This window comes from Xenopus laevis, chromosome 1S (genome assembly GCF_017654675.1).
Source record: "Xenopus laevis strain J_2021 chromosome 1S, Xenopus_laevis_v10.1, whole genome shotgun sequence".
NCBI lineage: Eukaryota > Metazoa > Chordata > Amphibia > Anura > Pipidae > Xenopus > Xenopus laevis.
In genome coordinates, this window is record NC_054372.1 from 101,960,745 (window position 1) to 101,986,638 (window position 25,894).

Here is a 25,894-nt window from a genome sequence, read left to right on the forward strand (position 1 = left end):
TACCTTTATAACTTCAACTTTTATTCCTAGAATGTTCATGACAACAAAAGACCAAATAAGTTTATAACAACTTTCTTTCATATGTAAGTGCAAATCGATAAATGGTATCATATAACAGGGCTCTTTTTAATTACATCAGGTTCTGCTTTTGCCTCATTGCTTTCCCCCCTTTATTGGAGACTACTGCTAGACCCAAGAGCTGCTGTCTGTTGCAACCAGTGGGGTAACTTGGAAGAACTGGGCCCTCTGTGAAGAAAATGGCTCCCCTCCTTCTCCCAGTTGCCTGCCTACACTTGAACTAGGGTTGCCTTCCTATTAATAACATTGGCATCAAGCATCATTTTTACCAGCCAGGTGGCAACCCTAACTTCACCCCATCCACGATCATTTTCAGCAGGGGCAAACTAACTGGCAGAAGTGGGGCAGACTGGGGAGATAAAAATCCTATGGAGAGCTATATCCAGGTCACAAGCCTTCAGTTTGACAGCCTTGCACTCGGGTCATTAGTTTTGTTATTGCTGATGCAGAGTGGTTATTAGCACCGTCTTTATTTTAAAATCAGTGTTCTTTATTATAGCAAAAGGGAACCCGTACAGCTCAGTCTGATCCCAACAAACTTTTATTCCCCAATAGGAGAGTCTGGGAATGGCTGCAGGCCAGAGATTTACTGCTGTGGCAATCTTTTTACCTTTTAATGGAAAATTTAAGTTCATGTTGGCAGTTAACACAGAATTGTGCATGCTAGATATAAAAGTATTTGTTTAGATCTACCCTCCATCTGTTACTGACTTACATCTTGTATACAGTATGTAAACCATGAATTTTCATATCAGATCATATAATTAATGATTATCAACTGTATTTCACGTTTTGCTTCCTATAGCTTTATTCAATTTTTTTCAAAAGTCTATCCCCGTCACAAAATGCCAGTCACAAGTCCTCTTCTACTTCTCACCTTCCTTTCTACCCGCAGAATAACTGTTATAAAGTCACTTATTATTACATTCATTTATAAAGGACCAACATAAAAATAACACATGGGTAATAGGTGTTCTTTTTTCAATGGCTTGTTCCCCTTGCGTTTCTACATTCTGCAACCGATCAAACATCCACGTGCTTTAAAATGTATTAATCCCTTCAACGTCCAGCTTAATGTAACAATGGTCAGAGATGGAATACTTGGTAGCAACATGCATTTGGATGCAGTTTTGTACTGCTTGATAGAACAACTAAGGGCAGATTTATCAGGGGTCGAAGTGAAAATTTGAATTTTCAAATTGAAAAATTTGAATTTTACAAACTCCCGTGAACTCGAAATTCGACCCTTGATAAATCTGACCCGTTGCTTCAAATAGTCAGTTGAGCAAAAATTGGGCAATATCTTTAGTTCAGCAGGACTGTTTTATTTTTATAGGCCATTGGTTAAAAGACCTGGTCAGCTTTACTATGAAGAATTTCCTTAGCATCTAATTAAAGTAAATCAGGCCTGATCACATCCATAAATTCAGCAGCAAAACCAACATTTGATTAAACTTTAGTTTCATGTGTGTTTTTGGTGCTGTTCAAGAAACTTCTCCTAATTTTGGTGCCTGGCAGGAAAGATAGCAGATAGCATTTTGAGGTCTGGGAAACTTATTTGCTACTACTAATGAGACAGAAAGTAGTTTAACAACATAAAAATGTCCCTTACAATATCTTCAAAGGGTTATGTGATTAGGAAATGCTATAGGTGATGATAGTTGCTACTTTACTAGGACTGAGCATATTTCAATTCATTCCTGTCTTGATAAACCTTTCCTAATCTCCAGGAATGGTGCACTTATTAACTTACCAGGCATTGGTGAGATACTGTATATGCAGCATTGCATATAATAAACACTTTAATTCTCACTCACCAAAGCCCTCCATAACTAGTATGTAAAAAATATAATTTTGTGCATGAATGAAGCCCACACATCAAGATGAGTTGACTAAAATATGCATTCCACGTAGTAAAGTTCATATGCATATATATAGGCCATGCTGCCCTCTTGTGGGTGCCTGTTTTTCTGCTTTTCCTAACTCCTTGACTTGTCATAGTCATTCACCATCCTTTTTATGTGAAACAGCTTGTTCCGAAGTTGTTTTGTCTCCATTTTCTTGGTTTGATAATCAGGGGTCTAGAAAAATAAATGAAGATTTAGAATATATCAATTGGTTAACAAGTGACAGTGCTCTACATTACAATAATGTAACCCTAAAAAAGACGTCTCCTTGTCTGTAAGCTTTTGCAAGCAAAGCTACAATCCTGTTGCATTCTGTTACCTTTGTTGGATAATTTATTGTGTGTCCCCATCTGCTATAATACTATACTGAAGTGCTGTGTGGTAATCATGATGATGATAAAAGTAGACTGTATGGTAACCCTGCTTTTTAGTCAATCAAAAAGCAAGAATGTATTAGGGCTCTTACTGATGAGCGGTTGAAGCTGCGCTCCCCTGCGTTCCGTTTTTCTGCATTCAGCCGCAGGGGAGTGCAGGAATAGACGCATTACATTTTTCCAATGGGGCTGTACTCACACAGGCGCGTGTAGGCGACAAACACAGGTTGAGACACAACATGCTGCATTTTTCCTGTGTTCGGCGCCTACACGTGTCTGTGTGAGTACAGCCCCATTGGAAAAAATGTAATGCGTCTATTCCTGCGCTCCCCTGCGGCTGAACGCAGAAAATCGTAACACAGGGGAGCGCAGCTACAACCGCTCGTCCGTAAGAGCCCTTAATGCATCTCTTGTAGAGATATGGGGAGCTATTCACATTACTCCCTTACTCCAGGAAAAGCACTAACTCGCCCTCATATTCATACAACTGCCTTAAAAAATATCACCCTAAAACTCACATTATCTCACTAGCTATCAGTTATTCCTTTCACCAAGTTCACAAAAACACTCTAAAGGTGGCCATACTTTGACCCCCTTGTTTGGCCCACTGTGACAGGCATAAAGGCTGTTGGGGATTGATTAATGTGCCAATAAGGTCCTCTCCCCTTTGGGATTTTCACATCTGCCCGATCAATATCTGGACAATTTTACGCCCGATACAGTATCTTTTGGGTAGGCCTGTCGGGGATCCCCATACACTGTCTGATAAGCTGCCAACTTGGTCCTTTGGCAGCTTTTATTGGCTCATATATGGCCACCTGTAGTCACACCCTGATTACACCCAAGCTTGCAAAATCACTCCAACACAACTCACATCCTCACCCACCCAATTGTAATCACTAAATCTCCCACATGCTCAGATACCCTTTTACACACAGTCACTCACTGCTTTAAAATCACAGACTCACACAATTACTTATACACACATTATTCATAATGTTTTTCACGTCTTGAGACACTTTCTGAAAGACACATGATCACACTTACTTGCACTTTCATCCTCATTCCCTGTCTCCACTTTCAAACACATATTCCATGTCACACCTAATTACTCACATTTCCAGCCACACAATTATACAGTATATATATTTTTCAAAATGTTTTGGGGCCCTTAAAAATAATTTCTTAGTGGTCTAGAAACATTACTGAAACACACATCCATGAAGAAGCTCTATTCGGTATCACTACACCCTTAAAGGAACAGTAAAACCAACATAATCCACCCCCCCCATCAGTGTGAAGCTGACTTCCAGTTTAGCATACAAAGTAATTCAAGCTGCCTTTTTGCTATGAGGCACTTGTATAGTTGCGTGTCCGGTTTTCCAAATTCCGGGCAGGATCACCTGAGACTGATGCAGTGATCGGCCAATCAATGATAGTTATGTCATAGCCCCACTTCTCACATCACTGGAACACCCCTAGAGTGTCAACCGCTTGATGTCATAGTGAAGCATACAATCTACCACTTCCAGTTTGGCCACTTGAGACACTGTTTCTTTTGAGTCTCTGTCCTCTATATTAAAGTACTAGTTCACCTTTTGGAACACTGCATGCAAATACTTTTTTAAAATAGCTTTGTTAAATCTTTCTAAAGTTAAAATGTACATAAAAAAGAGGTTTGTTTCTTCTTCCCTCCTCAAACAGAATCCCCTTATATAACTTATTTCCAAATAGTAGACCAGAAATGTACATTTGTCCCCTAAAATGTACATTTAAAACATGGATTTCTTTCAACCCCACCCCCATCTCAGTAGAAACTCAGTAAGCCTGGTCACCAACTCCATTATTTCCTAGACTACATTAGAAAACAATAACCCCTATTTCTGGCCTTTGTGACATTGTTAGATTCTGAATTATGAAATTCTAAAGTATTAAAACAGGTACTTACACCTGGATTAAGAATAACCTGCCTAATTTCCAAAACCTAATATACTATTTGTCTGCCTAAATTCCACATAAAATAACCTCTTACATTATAACAGGTTATTTTGCTTTATTAAAAAAGTCTCATGGCTTTTGTGTTTCTGCAGGTATTAAACCACTCGCCTGTCTTTGCACCTGATTACTGATTGGCTGAGAATGATGGGATAGAAGTACAACAGTCTGAGTCCTTTACATGATTTACCCTGACTTTAGGATTGTCTAAACTCTAAACGTATGTCAATAAGAACTGCAATAGTAGTGACACTAAATAATTGACAGACTGGTCCAGAGGTTAAAAAATATTCCAGAAAAGAAAATCAGGTGTGATATCAGTTTATACAGACAGATGATTTATTTACATCACTAACCAGTGGCTACCTTTGAGTTATCACTGTCCTTTTATACAATCTTTATTGTTAAACTGGGGGAATGAATCTGCTCTAATCTCCTGATGAAATGTTGATTTATCGCCTTTAAGACAAGTGCACCAAACTCTATCTATAGGATCCTAAGACCATAAAAAATATCTGGGGTAATGGATCTGCTCTAATATGATGAAATGTTGATTTATCTCATTCAAGTCAACCAAACTGAATAGGATCCTCAGATGAGGGAAAAAAGTTGATGCCTGATTTACTTCATATGGTACCGATAGCATCAGCATAGAAAAATTGAGCAGGCACTTCTAAGGACCAATCTTCCAGGCAGACTTTTTCAATTAAAAAGTATTTTATTTATTCCAGTGCACTAGGATACCACTTAATGCGTTTCGTATCAATAGGATACTTAATCATAAGACGATACGAAATGCGTTCGGTGGTATCCTAGTGCACTAGAATAAATAAAATACTTTTTAATTGAAAAAGTCTGCCTGGAAGATTGGTCCTTAGACGTGTCTGCTCAATTTCTCTATACGGTTATCCGCTCCCTCAGCTGAAGGTTCAGGGTGGTGCACCAGGACCCCTTCTCTAAACTGGTTTTTCACGTTGAGACCTGAAAGATTTACCTACTAGTGTTCATGATTTAAACTGATAACATCAGCTCAATAACCCACAGCAACTGCTCAGCACTTAGTTATTTCAGGTCATCTGTACTTATGCTTTTGCCCAGCCCGTGTTAACTATTACACATGGGGGAATTCTTTACTTTTCAATGTGCCCCGTACACAATTGAATTCATTCCTTTTTGTTCTGCATTTAGAGACAGGTTTAGAAGATCAAAACTAAGACTTGACTAATTGCTACTAGTAACTGCAATTTAGCACCCACAGTGCAGATAACCATGGACACTTCTGGGCCTGCTGCCACTTGAGGCCTATTTAGCACTTTTTCTTGTGTGAGGGGTTCAGTTAAAAAAACCTAGCCAGGTTTTTGCCGCCCCTAATAAAGAGCTGCCAGGGGCAAGGTTCCCACCTTACCTCATGTCAGAAATGGTGCAATCTACAAGGGGAGCACCAATAACTTTATACAAAAGAAGAACTTAATTTAAATTACTTAATATATTCCGTTGGAGAACCTGAACCACTATTATTATTCTTTTTTATTTATATAGTGCTGACATATTCCATAGTGAATCACAAATAACTCACTCTTTTAAGATCCTTCAGTCTGTTGTACTCGTCATCAACCCCCTGTAATAAAAAATGAAAAATGTAATATTACTGCCAGAAATCCATCACATTTTCAAACAGCAAGTGAGATAGCATATGGAAAAGAGTATAAGTGCACAGCGGGGAGGTACCTGGTACTGTGTGGTACCCTCTGTAAGTCCGTCCAACTGTTTGCTGAGTTGCTGCAATTGATTGTTGATATCATCCATCTCCGCGCACATCACTTTGTAATGACGCAAATCAGAGGCAAACTCTTTTTTATACTCCTGGCGTTGACTGTCTGACTCAATTGGAGGGTATAGACTAAAAGCAGTAAGAGAAACAGTCATTTTAGATTGTTGCTGAATATTAATAGTTGTTCTTTTCTCCATTATGTCCATCAAGCCTATAGAAAATATCTTCCATGCAACCGCTAAGCTCAGCTCCTGTTATCATCTGCTCCACAAACTGCAACCTTACCTGTCCCACTCTCCAAGATCTCTGTCATCACCAGATTCCACAGCTGTAGTATAATCCGTCTCATACTGAGATTCATCCAGCTCTGGGTTACGCCTCCTTCTTCTGCCCCTGTGGACTGGAGGTCTGCTTCTGCTCTGCTCCTGGAGCTCACTGTCTGACACAAGAGAGCTGCAAGCAACATATACCATTAATGCTATTATTGACAGAATCATGCTGGGAGGTATAAATCAGGAATATGTCTGAATTATTTAGAGTCTCTTTATATGACTTAGGTGTCAAGGATTAGGTAGGGGGCACTGTGGAGGCAGCAGGAGTCCTTTAGGCAAGAGCTGGCTGAACCCACAGGACACGGACAGGAAAAGGGAAGGAACAGGGTGACAAGGGCGATGAGTCAGACTGAAACAGGTGCAGAGCGGAACAGGACTGAGAGGGCAAAGATCAGGACTGGACTAGGATGAAGAGGGCAATGAGTCAGGACAGGAGAAAATTAGAAAACAAGTGAAGCTCAACAAATGTATTTGTCAGGAGCAGACTGGGTAGGAGCGGGATGGAGCAGGTGTAGAACAGGAACAGATGGAGAGAGACAGGACGGTGCAGGAGTAGAATCAGAACAGGATGGTGCGGGCGTAGAATCAGATTAAACTGGGGATAGGGGAGCAGAAAGACTGTAGCAGAAGCATCTGGAAAGCAGAAGAGGACAGGAAAGCCTGAGAGGGGACTGGATATCTGGAGAGGGGACCGGATAGCCCTAGAGGGAACTGGATAGCCGGAGAGGAACAGAATAAGTAAAGATAAGGAGGAAAGGTTCAAGGTAAGGTAAGACAGGACAAGGCAAAGCAAGGAGGCTAAGGCTCGAACCAGGGCCGCCATCAGAAATCGCAGGGCCCCATACAAAAAAATTTCCTGGGCTCCCTGGGCTGCGCCCACCTACAGGTCCACCTCCTACCCCACAGGTCCACCACACACACACAAAAAAAAAATTGGTTGCTATGGTTGCCATATGTTAATATTGGTGGTCAGGGCCCCCCATTAAAAAAACATTTGTGGCCAGGGCCCCCCATTAAAAAATATTGGTGGCTAGGACCGCACATGGGGAAAAAATTGGTGGCCAGGGCCCCCCCCACGTTATAAGAAAATTGGTGGTCAGGGCCCCCTTAAACGTCCATGTAAAAAAAACTTGCCCCCCCCAGAAGTTTAAAAAAAATTTGGTGCCCAGGGCCCCACCACACAACTGGGACCACAAAGGGTTACCTTTAGGGGGGGCCCTGCCATGTTACACTTACTTCATTAGTGTGGCCCACCTGCTGTCAGCGAGCTGCCAACTACAGAAAGGAGGAGGGGAGCACAGGTGGCTGCATCTTCTTCCAGTGACAGCATTTTCTTCCGTTATTGGTCACAGAATTTCAAGTCCTGGTAAAGCTGCATGGTGATTACATGAGCTGGAGGAGAAGTTCAAACCTCAGCTATCCAATCCCTGAGCAGCTCAACCGGGACTTAAACTCAGTGACCAATAAGGGGAAGTAATGGACAGAAGATACCTCCCCTTGTGCTCCCGCCCTGCCTTCCCAAAGTCAGCAGCTCTCAAAAAGCAGGGGGGCCCAGCTAATCAAGAAAGTGCGGCGTGACAGGGCCCCCCTTACCCTCAGGGCCCCCTACAATTCCCCCCCTGCCCCCCCCCTGATGCATGCCCTGGCTGGAACCCTTAGCTAGGGACAATGCCATACTGTTAAGCCAGAGTGTTTAAAGCATTGAGCCAAAAACCCAAAGGTCCCTGGCTTGAATCCCAGCAGAGCCTGACATTAGGGCAATTATAACCCGTTTAGGGCAAAAGGAATAGAATACATTTTAATTATAAATATATTTTCTTTTATAATCTTTGTGCAACTGAGGCTTACTTACAATGAATCTGAAAAACGAAACTAAAATTAATATTTTCTGATACAAGAAAAGCTAGAAATCACACATGGTTATCCTGTCTATTGCAATGCAGTCTGATGACAGCTCTCTTTAATTACACCTTGGCAGAGCACTTCATAACAGATAAATACTCCCTGAGTTGTAGTGGTTAAGAGATCACTTCAGTAGTTGTAATTCTTAGGACATCATTCCCTGACTCCCTGAATTTAACAGTTTTGAACTGCTCATGTACCTGCTCATTGGTGGCGATTCTCTTGCTTCAAAAGTATCTACCGGTGGTTTGTAGATACTATTGTTGCTCAAAGCCTTCACTGGACTTTGGGGTTTCTCTGAATAAATTAGAGTTGCCGTGTCATCTGGGGGCCCATCTGGAACATTCTTAACCTGTGGATGAGAGTCAGATTAGAGCTACATGTACAATGATGTCAGGTTCACCTTTAAAGTAACAAATGATTTTCTAAATATTTGTTGCACGGATAGCATGCCCATTGTTGTAGCTAATTCACTGCTTGAGCAATACTAATATTTCCTCTTCGATAGCATTATGAACGAAACACAGTACTATTCATTACTGTATTTGCATTAAACATTCAGTGACTAACTCAGTAGAATGGATGCCTCTGGAAACTTGGCATCCCTCTATGAGAAGGATGCTTACGCAGCAACAACGTATGAAACATGGTTACAAACATGACATCATGGCATGACATGGCATGACAACATGACAATCATATTTTAATATTCCACCCATTACTAAAAATACAACTTTACTTGAAATGTTTCAGTTCAACTGTTTTGGCTTGCTTTGGTGTACATTAAAAGGACTGTGCCAGCCTAAAATGATTACTCCCGGGATACCATATGATTACTCCCGGGATACCATTGTTTCTTATGGAAGAATGAAGAACTTCTATTTGGCAAAGTCTTAGATGAAGTAGCAATACAGACAGGTCCTTCTCATTATGACATATATTTTTATACCTTGATGAGATTTATTGTACTACTTTGACAGTATAACACTGCATGATTAATACACTCAGGACATTTACAGGCGAGGCGCAGAAAATATGACAACCTGAAAAAAATGTTGTGACTATTGCTGCTAATGCATTTTGTCAATTGGTGCTTTTCAAGGGATTGCTCTTAAACTGGGATGAGAGCACTTATTATAATAATCTTTTTGTCTGTGTGCATTCAGCTTTAAAGTTCAAAAAGCTAGGGAGTTATACCATTAATAGGATTTATGAAGCACAAGGAAGGAGGGTGTCCCTTGTGTCATGCTCTGTATCTGGCACTGGATGTATTATTACATTCATCAGGCACAACGCAGCAGAGGGCAACTCTTTGTTTTACATACAGGACAATACCAACCTCATTGGTATTGCACTGTATGTAAAACTAAGTACACTTAATAAAACAATAATAAATCAAAAAAATAACAAACACTGAAGTGTGTAGAATCAGTTTCCAAAGACAACCAATAAGCCAGCGGAAACAACGTCAACCCTAGGGATGCTAGTGGGCAGAAAGGATGCCTAGGATTAGAGGAAGATCCCAAAGGTGCCCCTGATAGACCTCATTCTAAAAGAAAAACTATATAATTTAAGTATGGCCAACTCCTAATCATTCGGCAATTGTTATTACTTTAGCTTCCTTAATTCAAAACTCCAAGAATCATTGGTACAGTGTTCAGCCACAGGTTGAGCAACTCTTACTGAATTTATTTTCAAAGTGTCCAAATTACTAGAAATTTAGGCTCACAGACAACCAGGTAGTGATTAAAGTTGGATCAAAACAACTGTAAAGATCAGTCTTTTGCCTGACTGTTCCACCCAAATTATATTAATCTGATCTTGTAAACTTCAACTAGCTAATCACATGGGGGCCTTGAAAAACTGACAAGGCCACAGACTGAATCCACAACCTTACACAAGCCTCAGTCAAGGGGATCATTCATGCAGCCTCATCCTTATTGGAGTAAGCTCCAACAACATGTTGTTCATGAAGGCAATCATTCTGGGCCCATGACAACTATTGCCTAACCATGTAAAGGCACCTTTTGCAACAGAGCAGAGTTGAGGTTTGAGAATGAACAGATTTACAAAAATCTCTATAATCATGCATTTCTGTGAAAAACCTACAAGGAGTGTAGGGTAGAAAACTCAAAGACCAAATGCACCAAAAGTTTTAGTATTTTGGAGAGAGAGATTCTTCCTACACAGCTGCCAACAACTGATGCACTATGCCACTGTTGTGTGCGAATACAGATTTATAATAAATTATTTATATCATAGCCTTACCTTTATAACCAAAAAAAAAACTGGAAAATTATTTTTAACCTAAAATGTATTTACTGTAAACAAAAACTGGTGTGGATATATCATTTCATACATTTTGCGTGTCTTAGACTTCCTGATCCTATAATATTGTGTTACATGCTATATATTTTACATATTAGGCTGTTAAACAAAATGATGAGCAGACTGTACTTTAAGGAAGAATACTCATAAAATATTCATCCCTAAAAGCAGGGTCTGTTTGCCTGTTTCCCTAGCAGAACCAAATGACCCATTTAGCAACCCTCAGCTGTTGGGCCGACCAAACCTGGAGGCAACTTCACCTCTCTTCTACTAGACTCTAGTTTCTTTTATTTCATCTCTATACTTGTATAAATGTATATAAATGCACATGCAAAGAAGATAAGGTATAGGTAAACACACGTAGAATATAATTCTATATATTCTACACGTGTTTACCTATACCTAATCTTCTTTGTGTGTGTATTTTGTATCAAGTTTCTGTATACAAAAACCTTTCTACCTCATTATAAGCTAATCACATGGTCAGATGTAACTGGATTGGGCTAAACCTTTGCTGATTGGCTATTTGCCTTTAAAATAGTGTGTCTGTGTGAACTATGTTTGTAGCCTATGATTAAAGGGGTTGTTCACCTTCAATGTACAAATCTTATGAAACCACTAACAATGCTCTCAATGTGTTAGAAAAACCATTTTCCATAACAAAAAGTAAAAATGCCATTGTAAAAGCTAATTTTTATACCTATTAACTCAGTCCTTCTCCTGTCTCTCTGACCAGTTTTCTGAAGTGATGGGAGTGGCCTATTTTGAACCTGACACACCAAGAACTTCCTATATGATGACATCATCATGCCCAGGCTTTGCCCTTACTTTTTTCCTATTGGATGTTGATACTGCCCTCCTCCTAGTAATTTATTGGGTGCTTGTGAACTGTAACCGGTCACATAATTTGAATGGTCATTGGTTGATTACTCAATTGTAATGGCAGAGGTTAACAGACGTGGCATATAAACAAACCTGCCTTGTAACAAACAAACAATCACACAGCCATGCAGACAAATACTTGTTCTCCCAATTCTGGCACTCTCCTTCTGCCTAGACTAAAACTGAATGGAGTGCCAAAGGGGTGCAACCTTTTCTGGGAATAAATACTGGCTTTTCTATATTTTTATCTTTTAATACCTTTGGCATTAAGCATAATGTCAGTTATTTACAAAATTACAATAAAAACCAGCACTGACTTGCTTAGAAACGCATGTAACTTACACATCTAGCAGGGACAGTAGGGCTGCCACCTCACCCTTTTAAAACCAAACACATATGAAATCCACAGCCTGCATGGCTAATTATCAACTCATTTAGATGCTGCAGACTGAACTGATTTCGGTGCAGCCATGTATCAAGCATCTAAATTAATTGCTAATTAGCCATGCAGGCTGTGGATTTCATATGTGTTTGGTTTTAAAAGGGTGAGGTGGAAACCCTAAGTGATTTTGTGCGCTCTCCCGGGGGGGGGTGTAATTTACCTAGGAAAACGATACCTTTTTTAAGTGTTTAAGTGTTCTACTTCTGGAACAAGATTTAGAGTTCTAAATACCAAAAAATTAAAAAGTTATATTTTTCATGATATAGGGATCTATACCAGAAAAATATTTTACTTTATGCACAAAAATTCAACTCATTTGGAAAGCCTCAAGCTCATACAAATAGTCAGCTGCTGAATAATGATTTTTTATGAGGTAAATACACAAAATAATACATGCCCCCCCCCAAATAATATATTTATGGAAAGTACAAGTGTCATCTCCCATAGTATCCATTTTAAAAATGATTTATTTTTTCTCTGTAATAATAAAATAGTCGCTTGTACTTGAGCCCAACTAAGATATAATTAATCCTTATTGGTAGCAAAACCAGCCTATGGGTTTATTTAATGTTAACATGATTTTCTAGTAGACTTAAGGTATGAAGATCCAAATTATGGAAAGATCCATTATCCGTAAAACTCCAGGTCCCAAGCACCTCGATCATCTGCACAGTTGAAGTCTCTGCAGTACACAGCCCATACTCCCCCTCCCTCTCACAAACTTTCTCTTCAGTACCTGAATGCTGCTCAAATTCCCCAGCACAGCCCAGCACAGGAAGCAATGGCAGATTGACAGCAGACATAGCCAATAGGAGTTAAGTTAGCTGCCAGTACAATGTGTGATGTCATATAAGGAAGAGGAAGTGAACACTGTAGTGTTTTTGGGGGTCAGTGACCCCCTCCCAGCACAGGGTCTGTGTGGAACTGAAGGATTAGTACAGGGACACTTCTGAGGTGAATATCTCTTGAATTGTAATTTTTCTGTTAACTATTTCTATGGAAAAGTTTGTTCCATTCATGTGAACTGTTAGATTTGTCATTTTGTTACAAAGGTGAACAACCCCTTTAAGTGTTTAGGAGGGGCATGAAATGCATCAGGCTTTTTTTGTACAACATAATAAGATGTCATTTTTGATAATAAAACAGTTTTAAGCGGCATTTTGGTTTGTGCCATCACTTTTTTTTTTTACATGGATAAGTGTAAAATCAAATAGAAATAGAAAGATTTGAAATCACTGTATTTACTGTATTTTACTGCTGTTTCCTTATATGGCTTTAAGGCCCAACAAAGATTTTGAATAAGAAGCACAATATGGGAAGATAGATGGAGGCATATGAACATTGGAACTCTATTAAAGGGGTTGTTCACCTTTAAGTTAACTTTTAGTATGATGTAGAGAGTGATGTTTTGAGACAATTTGCATTTGTTTTTCATTTTTTATTATTTGCGGTTTTTGAGTTATTGAGCTCACCAGTTTGTAATTTCAACAATCTGGTTGCTAAGGTCCAAATTAACAACCATGTATTGATTTGAATAAGAGACTGGAATATGAATAGGAGAGGCCTAAATAGAAAGATGAGTTATAAGAAGTATAAATAACAATAAATCAGTAGCTTTACAGGGCATTTGTTTTTTAGGTGGGGTCAGTGACCCCCCATTTGAAAGCTGGAAAGAGTCAGAGGAATAAGGTACATAATTCAAAAGCAGTAAACAAAAAAAAAAAAAAATAACGAAGACCAATTTGAAAAGTTACTTAAAACTGGCCATTCTCTTACATACTAAAACTTAACTCAAAGGGGAACCACCCCTTTAATGAGGGCTCCTAAAAAGACCATGGAAAGAGTCAGCCTATACTTGCCTAATCTTTGTATGCCTGTGGCACTAAGAAGGTTCCACCCTCCCACACTGATATGAGAGCGAGGTGTGTGTTCACCGATACCATTGGGAAGTATGTTAATAAGTCACTAGACAGAAACCAACTGTATCAGAAAGCAAATATTCACAAAGAGTTGCTTTGGCAGCAATACAGAGATCAGAGCACCTGCGTACACCTTTTTACACCTATGCGTTCACCACGAAAAAAACCAACCACGACATGCACATTCTCATTTATCTTATATAAAGGAGGACGTAGCTAGTTTATACAGTTTTGTAGCTATTATAAGAAACAAACCTAAATTAGGGTGCAAAACTGAATGTTATTCGCATTGAATCTAAGCTACTGCTAAAGCATGCTCTGTAATGAGACATTTTTACTAGTGGTAGACTTCAAAATATGTGCAAATTATTTAACCTTAGCTTCGTGGAAAATGTACTTATTCCCTGCACACACCCTTCATAATAACAACCCTTCTGAATTAACTGTTTATTCCCTTTCAGTGGCCTTTAAACTGGGCTGTTAAAGATGTCACATATATACATGTATAGAACAGTAGATTATGTTGTGATGTATATGTATTGAAAACATGTGTGTAAAGGTGGCCATAGATGTTAAGATTTTTCTCTCCCTAAGGACCAATTTTAGTGCGATCCAACAAATCCGTCAAATTATCGTGAGGTTGGTGAGCACCCAACGATCATACATCTAACAATTTTTAGACCGACATCGGTCAGAAAATTGATGGGTCAGTTAGAAGTTTTTCATAGCTCACAGTGATACATCCATTGTCCAATTGTTTGGAGGGTCAAACAGGCAGCTAGCCACAGTTTTCCTAGGTTTAACTACACAATATCGTTTGACATAGTCATTTTTGTTGATGGACAAATCAACTGTTTCAAGATAAGCATGGTCTTGCGATAACGAAAAGAGTTTTTAAAAAACATTAACGTCTATGGCCACCTTAAGTGAGTAAGAGAGAAGTAAAGAGATGGAGTGAGTCTGTGTGTTTAAATAAGTGTGCGAGACAGAGAGACACGGTGAGAATTAATATTGAGGTAATGTAGCATTAAGGAGAAATCTCTTTAACAGGTCTCAAGCACACCTTAAATCCCCAACAACAAACGTAAATAAATAATGAAAGGTGTAGTTAAAGACCAAGTTACTCTGAAAGTCTACAAGTTTTATTTTTCCTTTACATTAAAAAATTTTCATTAAAACCTGGCCAGCCTGGAACCAGACATGTAACAATATAAATACATAAAAAATGATTCTCAAGGTGATTCAGGTGAGTGGTCACTTATTTAAAATCACAATAATAGGAATTTTTCTAAAGATCTCCTAGGTTGTATTAAGTGATTCCCCCAGTCTTACAACAACAATTATGCAAGGCAAAATTGGTGTGAGTTATTGTTCTCCAATTTGGTGATCAAGTGAGAGGTAATTTTCCAAGACGGGTTGCCAAACCTTATTGTGTAGAGAGATATGTAGAGTAAGTCACAAAGGGGTTAAATGGGGCGTCCCCCTCTCTTTCCAGCCACACATGCCCCCCAATAATGGACTGATCTTACCAGACCCTGTGTTCCGGTCTCTCCTCAAGGGCACAGTTGGGCACGATCATTTTGTGACAGGTAACTTAGCGCTGGATCAGATAGCCGCTTCGTGATATCTCCACGTTACGAATACCTCTCTGTCAATCCAAAATGACGCTTGAAGTGTCCCAACGCGTGCGTTCCACTGCGGAACGCAAATCTACAAATTTACTCACACTGAATCCCAGCAATTTGTTGATTTTTACAGTTTTAGGATTTCACGATTCACAGAGTCCCAGCAGCTTGCTGATTTTCACGATTTTGGGGTAAATTTACCAATAATGTTGTTTCAACCTTAGGAGTGACACACCACCTTGATATTGCAACGCGTTTCGCCTCTATAAGGCTTTATCAAGCAGTTACAAAAACAGGGGCAAAATTACTATTAGGGGCAGATTTATCAAGGGTCGAAGTGAATTCGAGGGAATTTAGTAAAAAAATTCGAAATTCTAAGTAATTTTTTGGATACTTCGACTATCTAATAGGATACTACGACTTTGACTTCGAAGTAAAATAGTTTGAATATTTGACCATTCAATAATCGAAGTACTGTCTCTTTAAAATAACTTTGACTTCAATACTTCGCCAAATTAAACCTGCTATGTTAGCCTACATGTCTGGTTTCTGCCCGCCAGGTTTTAATTAAAATGTTTTAATATAAAGGAAAAATAAAACTTGTAGACATGGTGAGAGAAGGATTAGAAAGTAAAGGATAATATGCAGACACTCCTTACAGAGATACTGACACCAGAAATTGCTATTTTTTTTATCATGATATTGCCTTTGAAAGATACTTATAACTTTGCCATAAAGTATTTGCACAATGCTTTTACATTACCTGTCTAATGCCCCATGTTCCTGTATGAGGGGGCTGCCATATTTGTGCAACAGGAGTCCATTAGCATTAGAAACTATAATTGACAGGCTGAGCTGGGACAATCAGGTTGGCAAAACAGTCAGGTTTAGGAACTTCAATTACTTAAAAAAACAAACCTCTCAGCAAAAAACAACATGACCTATAGGTAACTTGAGGGGGCACATTTACTAAGCTCGAGTGAAGAATTAGAATGATAAAAAATTCGGATTTCGAAGTATTTTTTTGGGTACTTCGACCATCGAATGGGTCAAATTCGATCAAATCGAATGATTGGAACGATTCGAAGTAAAAATCGTTCGACTATTCAAACATTCAAGTACTGTCTCTTTAAAAAATACTTTGACTACATACTTTGCCACTTTAAACCTACCGAGGTAAAATGTTAGCCTATGGGGACCTTCCCCAGCACTTTTCTAACCTTTTTTTGATCGAAGAAAAATCCTTCGATCGATCGCTTTAAATCGTTCAAATCGTTCGAACGATTTTTACTTCGATCAAAGGATTTGCGCTTAATCCTTTGAATTCGATATTCGAATTAGAAGGATTTCAATTCGAGGGTCGAATTCGAGGGTTTATTAACCCTCAATATTCTACCCTTGATAAATGTGCCCCTTAATGTACATTCATATTTTAAAAAGTAGTTTTTTAGTGTCAGATTCACTTTAACTAGAGATAACTGAATGATAATGTAGTACATTTGATATACTGTACCGTATATTGCTCTTGCTAGTCAATGGAGAGAGGCTTATAATACTAGCCCAACTATGCTAAATATTAGCAAAAGAGGCAGTATTTTTATTTACACTGTGATTAGATTTCTTTGTAAAGAATTAGAGCTCGTTATATTTGGCTGCCATCTGTCTCTAACAAATTATAGTTCTTGATTTTTGTGCAAAGGTATAGCTAATGGGTTCCTCACACTGTGCTTCAAACGATATATCGTGTTAGCTATTGATCATCCCCACGTGTTTTGCTTTTGAAATATTTGAGTTTCACAAAAACTACAGTACCTTCCCGAAACAGTTTCACCTACTGTTTCGCAATAACATTCTTAAATAGTTTTATGTTGACTGGAAACTTGCCATGACTACATCGCTAACAGCGTGCACTTGTATCATTTGAAACACTAAAGAGAAAGTAGGCACACTATTTAAAGTGAAATAAATTCAATCTATTCTATATTATAGAAGCTCAAAGGTGCCCAACAACACAACATAAAGAAGGAAAGCAATATTAGTCACCAGTCTATTCATTTAATTCACCCAATAAAAGCCCATGGATGTGATTAGCAGATGACAGCTCTGCACAGCACCCCATATAACCCCGAGCTGACAGCTGAGGGCCAAAATACTCATATTAGCCCAATATATAGCCAAGTCAAACAAACAAATAAAAAATCTCCTTCAGTGATCTGTTGAATCAAGTTGAATTTTATGGGTATAACTCTCATCTCCAATCTAGCCAGGTTCTTCTCTGAACTTCAGATTTTCCTTTTCATTCTGCCTTCACACAAGCGCACACATTTTTTTCTTCAAAGTCTAGTTTTATGGGTTAGGTTAGAGTTACTGCTGTCTTTTAACTTCTGATATGTATTGTACGCTATTGAATGTATATATTCTAAGGGGCCTAATTATCATGCTGTGTAAATAAATACACAATAAATTGCCATCTGGATGAAAGGCATTGTCACAGATAAAAATGGCATATTAATAAAGTTGTGTATTTATTTTAGGCAATTGTGTACCTCTGCATACCAATCTGGCGTGAAGAGCATCAGCACTTAAAAAAGCTGTGTAACAAAGATATGCTGCTTTTCCACCATTTATTATGCCAGAATTTGGCATCTGAATTTTTTCCTATTGAAATGAATTGCTTATGCCAGTTCTGAAAAATAATATTATAAGATCTGGTGATCAGGTGATGTAAAAAAAAACAACCCCATTTATTTCACTTAGCTGAATATTTCTGAATTCTTAGCTTTCTACTTACAGAAATCCCCTTTACTTTTACTTATTAGTTTGATGGGCCGGGCAACTGAAGCCAAGAAATTAGTTCTCACTTAAACTTAAAGGAAATTGCCCTTATGGAACTCCTCAGTGACTTCTAATATCCATATATTTTACAAAGAATGAATACAAAACCTTATAAACAGTAGAGATGTCGCGAACTGTTCGCCGGCGAACTTGTTCGCGCGAACATCGGGTGTTCGCGCTCGCCGGAAGTTCGCGAACGTCGCGCGACGTTCGCCATTTTGGGTTCGCCATTGTTGGCGCTTTTTTTTGCCCTCTCACCCCAGACCAGCAGGTACATGGCAGCCAATCAGGAAGCTCTCCCCTGGACCACTCCCCTTCCCTATAAAAACCGAAGCCCTGCAGCGTTTTTTCACTCTGCCTGTGTGTGCTGAAGAGATAGTGTAGGGAGAGAGCTGCTGCCTGTTAGTGATTTCAGGGACAGTTGAAAGTTTGCTGGCTAGTAATCGTTTTGATACTGCTCTGTTATTGGAGGGACAGAAGTCTGCAGGGGTTTGAGGGACATTTAAGCTTAGGTAGCTTTGCTGGCTAGTAATCTACCTTCTACTGCAGTGCTCTGTATGTAGCTGCAGTGGGCAGCTGTCCTGCTTCTGATCTCATCTGCTGACTGCTGCAATAACAGTAGTCCTTGTAAGGACTGCTTTTATTTATTTTTTTGTTGTTTTACTACTACTACTACTACTACTACTATAAGAGCCCAGTGCTATTAGTCTAGCAGTGTTGGGGAGTGGGACTGGTGTGCTAATCTGCTGCTCCTAGTAGTTCAGCAGCACCAACTTTAATTTTTTTTTTTTAATATTCATTTTTTTTTATTTTACTTTTTTTTATTTTACTACCGCTGTAGTAGTGTATAAGTTGACCTTTTAGGCATTATTTGCCCTGTAGGCATTATTTGCACACTGTTTTCTTCAACCCGCCATCGAGCTGTGTGACCTTGTTCACATTCTGTCTAAATATCCATAATATTACCGTCTCCAGAAAAAACACCGGAGTCACTTTTTTCAAGCAGCCATAATATATTTTACGTAATCCGTATCCACCGCTGTAGTAGTGTATACGTTGGCCTTGTAGGCATTATTTGCACACTGTTTTCTTCAACCCGCCATCGAGCTGTGTGACCTTGTTCCCATTCTGTCTAAATATCCATAATATTACCGTCTCCAGAAAAAACACCGGAGTCACTTTTTTCAAGCAGCATTCATATATTTTACGTAATCCGTATCCACCGCTGTAGTAGTGTATACGTTGGCCTTGTAGGCATTATTTGCACACTGTTTTCTTCAACCCGCCATCGAGCTGTGTGACCTTGTTCACATTCTGTCTAAATATCCATAATATTACCGTCTCCAGAAAAAACACCGGAGTCACTTTTTTCAAGCAGCATTCATATATTTTACGTAATCCGTATCCACCGCTGTAGTAGTGTATACGTTGGCCTTGTAGGCATTATTTGCACACTGTTTTCTTCAACCCGCCATCGAGCTGTGTGACCTTGTTCACATTCTGTCTAAATATCCATAATATTACCGTCTCCAGAAAAAACACCGGAGTCACTTTTTTCAAGCAGCCATAATATATTTTACGTAATCCGTATCCACCGCTGTAGTAGTGTATACGTTGGCCTTGTAGGCATTATTTGCACACTGTTTTCTTCAACCCGCCATCGAGCTGTGTGACCTTGTTCCCATTCTGTCTAAATATCCATAATATTACCGTCTCCAGAAAAAACACCGGAGTCACTTTTTTCAAGCAGCATTCATATATTTTACGTAATCCGTATCCACCGCTGTAGTAGTGTATACGTTGACCTTGTAGGCATTGTTTGCCCAGTTTTTTTGGCCACAGCCACTGAAGCACAGAGGCCAGAAAAAATATGCCATATAAATGCTGAAAATAGTCATTTTTTGCCATACGTTGACTCAACGTATATGGCAAAAAATGACTATTTTCAGCATTTATGTGGCATATTTTTTCTGGCAACTGTGCTTCAGTGGCTGCAACCAAAAAAACTGGGCAAACAATGTCTACAAGGTCAACGTATGGCGAAAAATTACTATTTTCAGCATTTATATGGCATATTTTTTCTGGCAACTGTGCTTCAGTGGCTGCGTCCAAAAAAACTGGGCAAACAATGTCTACAAGGTCAACGTATGGCGAAAAATGACTATTTTCAGCATTTATATGGCATATTTTTTCTGGCAACTGTGCTTCAGTGGCTGCGTCCAAAAAAACTGGGCAAACAATGCCTACAAGGTCAACGTATGGCAGTTGTTTAAAGAGAACAGTAGATTACTAGCCAGCAAAGCTACCTAAGCTAAAATGTCCCTCAAATCCCTGCAGACTTCTGTCCCTCCAATACAGAGCAGTATCAAGCAGATTACTAGCCAGCAAACTTACTATCATCTGTCCCTGAAATCACTAACAGCTCTCCCCCTACACTATCTCTTCCAAGCACACACAGGCAGATTTTTCAGATACATTTTTGCCCTTGATCCCCCTCTGGCATGCCACTGTCCAGGTCGTTGCACCCTTTAAACAACTTTAAAATCATTTTTCTGGCCAGAAATGTCTTTTCTAGATGTTAAAGTTCGCCTTCCCATTGAAGTCTATGGGGTTCGCGAACCGTTCGCGAACCGCTCGCATTTTTGCGCAAGTTCGCGAATATGTTCGCGAACTTTTTTTCCGACGTTCGCTACATCCCTAATAAACAGGATACATATTGTGTAGTGTCCCATGTTCAAAGTAAAACTCTCTATATTAGCATATTAGTGATTCAGTACTACAATATATTAGCTTACTCCACAATATAATACCACACTCCAAACATAAATCAAGGAAAATAAGCCACAGGCATAAACAAGGTCCGAGAGTATGATCTTTAAAATTACAGCACACATAGTTCTAAGATATATATAAGAAGCTCATCAAAAAACTGCTCTGTAGGCAATATGTTATAACAGATATTGTTGTATGGTTTAAAGCAGCCCAGCCCAACAGGAGGCTGGGCATGATTAGGCTTCTTTTATGACACTGTTATGATGACAACAATTTAAAGGCTTAACTGACGTCTATGTATGACATCATCAGTTTCGTATAATCAGACTGTGAACATGTGCCCTATTGGACAACTGGTTGTAAACATGGAAGTATCAGATAAAATATAGTACAGCATTGAATTCCTTTAATTGCATCTCTTACCCATTCCTCCACATTGGGCCCTTCCTGAAAAGCAGTAACAGGTTTATCCCAGTTAATGTTTGGTTGTCCATACTGCCAGATTTTGCGCCTTGTCTTTGAAGCGAAGAAGGATGTAACACACAGCAAAATGACTATGATAAAACCACAGACAATCGCAATGGCCTTAGGAAAAGATAAAGGTACATCAATACAAGGTACAGAGACATAAATATAAAATAAATGTTAAGCAGAATTGTTAAAAGTTTTGCTTCATTTGTCTCACCTCCTGTGGATCCACCGTGCAGTAGTGATAAAGATACTGATTTGTAAAGTCTACTCCAGAAGGAGAGTAAATCTGGTTACACATCATTATCATTTGACTGTTATAGTAGCTGCCACCCATCTGGGACTGTGGATTAACCCCAACTACATAGACTATTGTGGCAATGAGCTCCATTATAGCTAGAACAGCACTTAGCACTAGTATAATCATAAAGAACTTTCGTGATCTGGATCCACTTGTTTTGGATACACTTGCTATAAATAGCCCAAGGTTAGCAATGAAAGTCAACACAGCCATGGCCATCATAAAGCCACTTGCAGCTTGAGGATTTGTCATCCCATAGTTATAACCATAGCCATTTCCATAACCATACCCTCCATAACCTCCATAATAGCCCCCCATCCCTCCCAGAGTACCCAACCCCCCATAGTTATATTCCCAAGCCAAAGTGGAAGCCACACAGGCAAAGATTGCCACACAGAGAAAAACTATAGTTCCCTGTAGGATTTGTACTATCCCGGGTGGTGATTTCCATTTGTAGAAATTTTGTTGAGGTATATCCTCCTGGTAGAATGAATGGGGATGAGGAGATTGGATGGGGTAAGCAAGAGATCCAGGAGCATAGCTGTTTTGGTGATGATTAGCATTTGGGGGGCTGTAGACTGGAGGGCTGCCGTATCGGCTGTGATTGTACATTGTTGCAGCTGGACCCTGTAGGAGAGATACAAAATTAGCAAATTTGCTTCTATAGGTTTTTCCTTTCTGTCTCCTTTCCTTGCTCACACCAGAATCCTTCTCACTCTCCCACACCTTTATTTCTTTCTCCTTCTCCATTCAGTCTTTAGCTTTCTGTACCTTTCCATACTGTCTTAGTACACACCCTAACTAGTATTTGCTCTCTTTCTTTGGCTTTGGCATCTTTATATCTTTCCCGCAGCTTACTCCTTATCATTCCCCTAACACTTGCACTGCTTCTTTTCCCCATTCCTTTCCTTCTCTTCTATAAGAGATGCACAGAGCAGCAACAATAACCATGTACAAATATATCCACTTTCTTCCTACATAAAAATGTCATTTTCCAACAGCAAACAGTATGTCCTTCCACTCAATTATATCATGTTACTTTTTAAGCCCGCCCCAACAGAAGAACCTGATCCTCACCTGTGTCTCAGAACTAAATAATTCATGGGTCCTTCTGTTTTTCAGTATCTACACATCATACTTTCTAATCCATATAGTGCTTTTTACAGTTTTAGTGAGTTATTTGAATGACAATTTCCAGTATTCTATTTTTTGTGGTCTTTTCTTCCTCTTGAATTATGGGTAAGTGAAATTAAGCTAAATTTGACCTACCTGTCAAACCGTACTCTCTTCTCAATATTCAGTCTGTGTTCTAATGATGAAAAACAATTGTTATAGGTGTTAGTATTATGAACTGTTATCTGGCAATGTCCTCCTCCCTTTCTTCACACTGACTCGCCCCTGCTCCGCCTCTTTATGCTAACTCTTCTTTACGTCTCTGTCCCACTGTGTGTTTTGTTGTTTTAACAAAATTATAAATTATATTCTGCTCTGCACCATCCTTTGCATGTGTCCTTCATACTTTTTCTGTCGCTGTCTGTTCTTTTTTCCTACTACTCCTGTTCCCTTTCCTGTTTTTCCTAAAAACACTTCTTGCCTGCTCAAGCTGCACCTGCTTCTCTCACCTTCTCTCTCGTGTCTACATGCTTTCACACTACTCGTGCTTTTTAATTCTGTTAATTCTTACATAAAACTCCATCACCTCTTACCTGTGACATTCTTGTCCTTTTTTTCTTTCACTCTGTTCTTCCTTTCTGTCTGCTTTCCCTCCCTGCCTGTTTTTACTCTTTCCTCTCTCCCTCTGACTTTTCTACCTTTCTTTGTTGTCCAGGAATGGCGTTCATAGGATTAATTATTAGAATCCAGCTCTGCCCACAGTCACACTTTAAAATCCTCCCCTTAGGGCACAGCTACAACTGAGAAGTTCAGGACTGCAGAATTCCCAGTGTGTTTGCACAGGGCTCCCTGATAAACACACTTTTAACTTCTTCCCCGCCAGCAGAAAGTTTCTCTGTTTCAAGAACTAGTATAGCGCAAATTTAGTTTATAGCCAAAGCAGGCAATAGCAGGTTATGTTATCTTTTAACTGTAATTACCTGTGGAGGGCACCAGACTCCACCTCTCTCCTGTTTGGTTTAAAAAGATCAACGACCATGTAAGGGTTGCCTATGTGGGCAGTTGGCACATTTAAAACTTGCAAAAGGAAAAAATAAAGCCCCCTGCTGTATATTTAGAAGTGGGCACAAGGGAGGACTCTGTATATCAAAGAGTAAATGTACCTTAAACTAAAGATAAACTATTATATAGATTAATTTATTGTAAGACAATTTGCATTTGGTATTTTTTTTTAATTTTTCTAGTTTTCAACTTTTTTTACACTTATTGTGAAAAAAAAGTTAAAAAAAAAAAGGTAGTTCTTAAGAAGCAACCCTGACCACTAGATAGCATTTTTACTTTGCAGTCCTAAAAAAGGCAGAAAACTAACACATGAAATAAAAAGCTACCGTAACGTTTAAACAGCTTAAACAATGGGGCAGTATATTTTAAAGGGGCAGTATATGTTCATGTTGGATTGTTAGCATGAGAAAAAAATGTTTTTGAGATTAAAATAATAGGCAAGAAGTATGTTCGGCACAAGCCCTATTCATTGAACAAATAGAACAAAGAGGCATACTGGGCTTTTGAGGGCAAATATATCTCTTATTTACTTGCATTGATATTTATCTTAAAACAGCAGTTTCTTTATTTCAAATAATGAATACTCAGTTCCTCACTTTCTACTTTAGTGAAACACTGCATTTTTGGTAGCTCCTTATAAACTTAACTCAAATATATTTACAGGTATGGGATCTGTTATCCAGAATGCCCGGGACCTAGGGTTTTCTGGATAATGGATCTTTATGTAATTTGGATCTTCATGCCTTAAATCTACTATAAAATCATGTAAACATTAAATAGTTTGGATCAAGTACAAGTCACTGTTTTATTATTACAAAGAAAAAGAAAATCAGTTATTTTATTGAAATTAAGTCGATTAGAGACTGTCTTTCCGTAATTCGCGAGCTTTCTGCATAACAGGTTTTAGGATAATGGATCACATAAATTCTTGTCTTTTCTCAGGTTTAACAAATCACTCAAACAAGTCAGAAAGGTCCCACAAGTATATTGCCCAATGTTGTACAATATGTGAGCACTTTATAAATACATAACAATAACAATAATCATAAGATATAAATAAATAGAGTAGATATTCTAAGTATTGCCATTCATGAGTGCTGCAGGATTCTGTTCTGCGCTTCCATCCATCTGGATAATGTTTTTTTTTTCATTTTACTGTTTGTGTCCCAGAAAAATGCTGCATTGTTTTCTACATCCTACATGCTTTACAGTTTTAGCATTAAGCAAAAGACTGCCCACATTCTAGAGGCTGCTGAGAACTATTAAGAAGACAAACCCATACATATTATATTATCATATTTATCACATATAACAGATATGTGATAACATATGTGTTATATGTATTAACACATATTTTGAGGCCAACAAATTGTGGTGTGATCAGAGAATTTTGTGTAAAAAACACAAATCAAAGCCACTTTCTTTTTTGCTCACATTAGTGCCATCCACTATATTGGGCCTGAATTTATATGCAGCTGATTGGGGAATCCAGAGCCTGATTAAGCAATTAATGAGTGATCAAAACAAGCAGGCTGTGTAGGAAAGGACATAGTTTTCAAAATGTCCAGATCTTCTCATATGCTAATCAGGAAAAGCAGTTTTGACTCGAACAGCAAGACAGCCCTGTTCAGGTCAAAACCAGACAGGTGGCAACTCTACATCAGCTGTTGCTGTCTACTTTTATGAAAAGGGTATTAGCTCTTCTGCCATTTGAATGAATTTCCACAGGCCCCTAAAAGGATTTTGCTGTGGGGCCTAGTAACTTCTAGTTGTGACACAGGCTGTTAT

General features: G+C 38.9%; 1 protein-coding gene across 1 annotated transcript; it reads right to left on the reverse strand.

Moving 5' to 3' along the window:
• Positions 1-23,754, reverse strand: ocel1.2.S (occludin/ELL domain containing 1 gene 2 S homeolog). Its single transcript, NM_001091330.1, is given in 9 exon segments — positions 1-2,159; positions 5,931-5,972; positions 6,083-6,254; positions 6,411-6,578; positions 8,560-8,711; positions 21,586-21,747; positions 21,848-22,558; positions 23,201-23,240; positions 23,638-23,754. Coding segments are annotated over 7 exon segments (1,494 nt in total). The 5' UTR covers positions 22,544-22,558; positions 23,201-23,240; positions 23,638-23,754; the 3' UTR covers positions 1-2,057.
• Between the last annotated feature and the right edge of the window lie 2,140 nt (positions 23,755-25,894).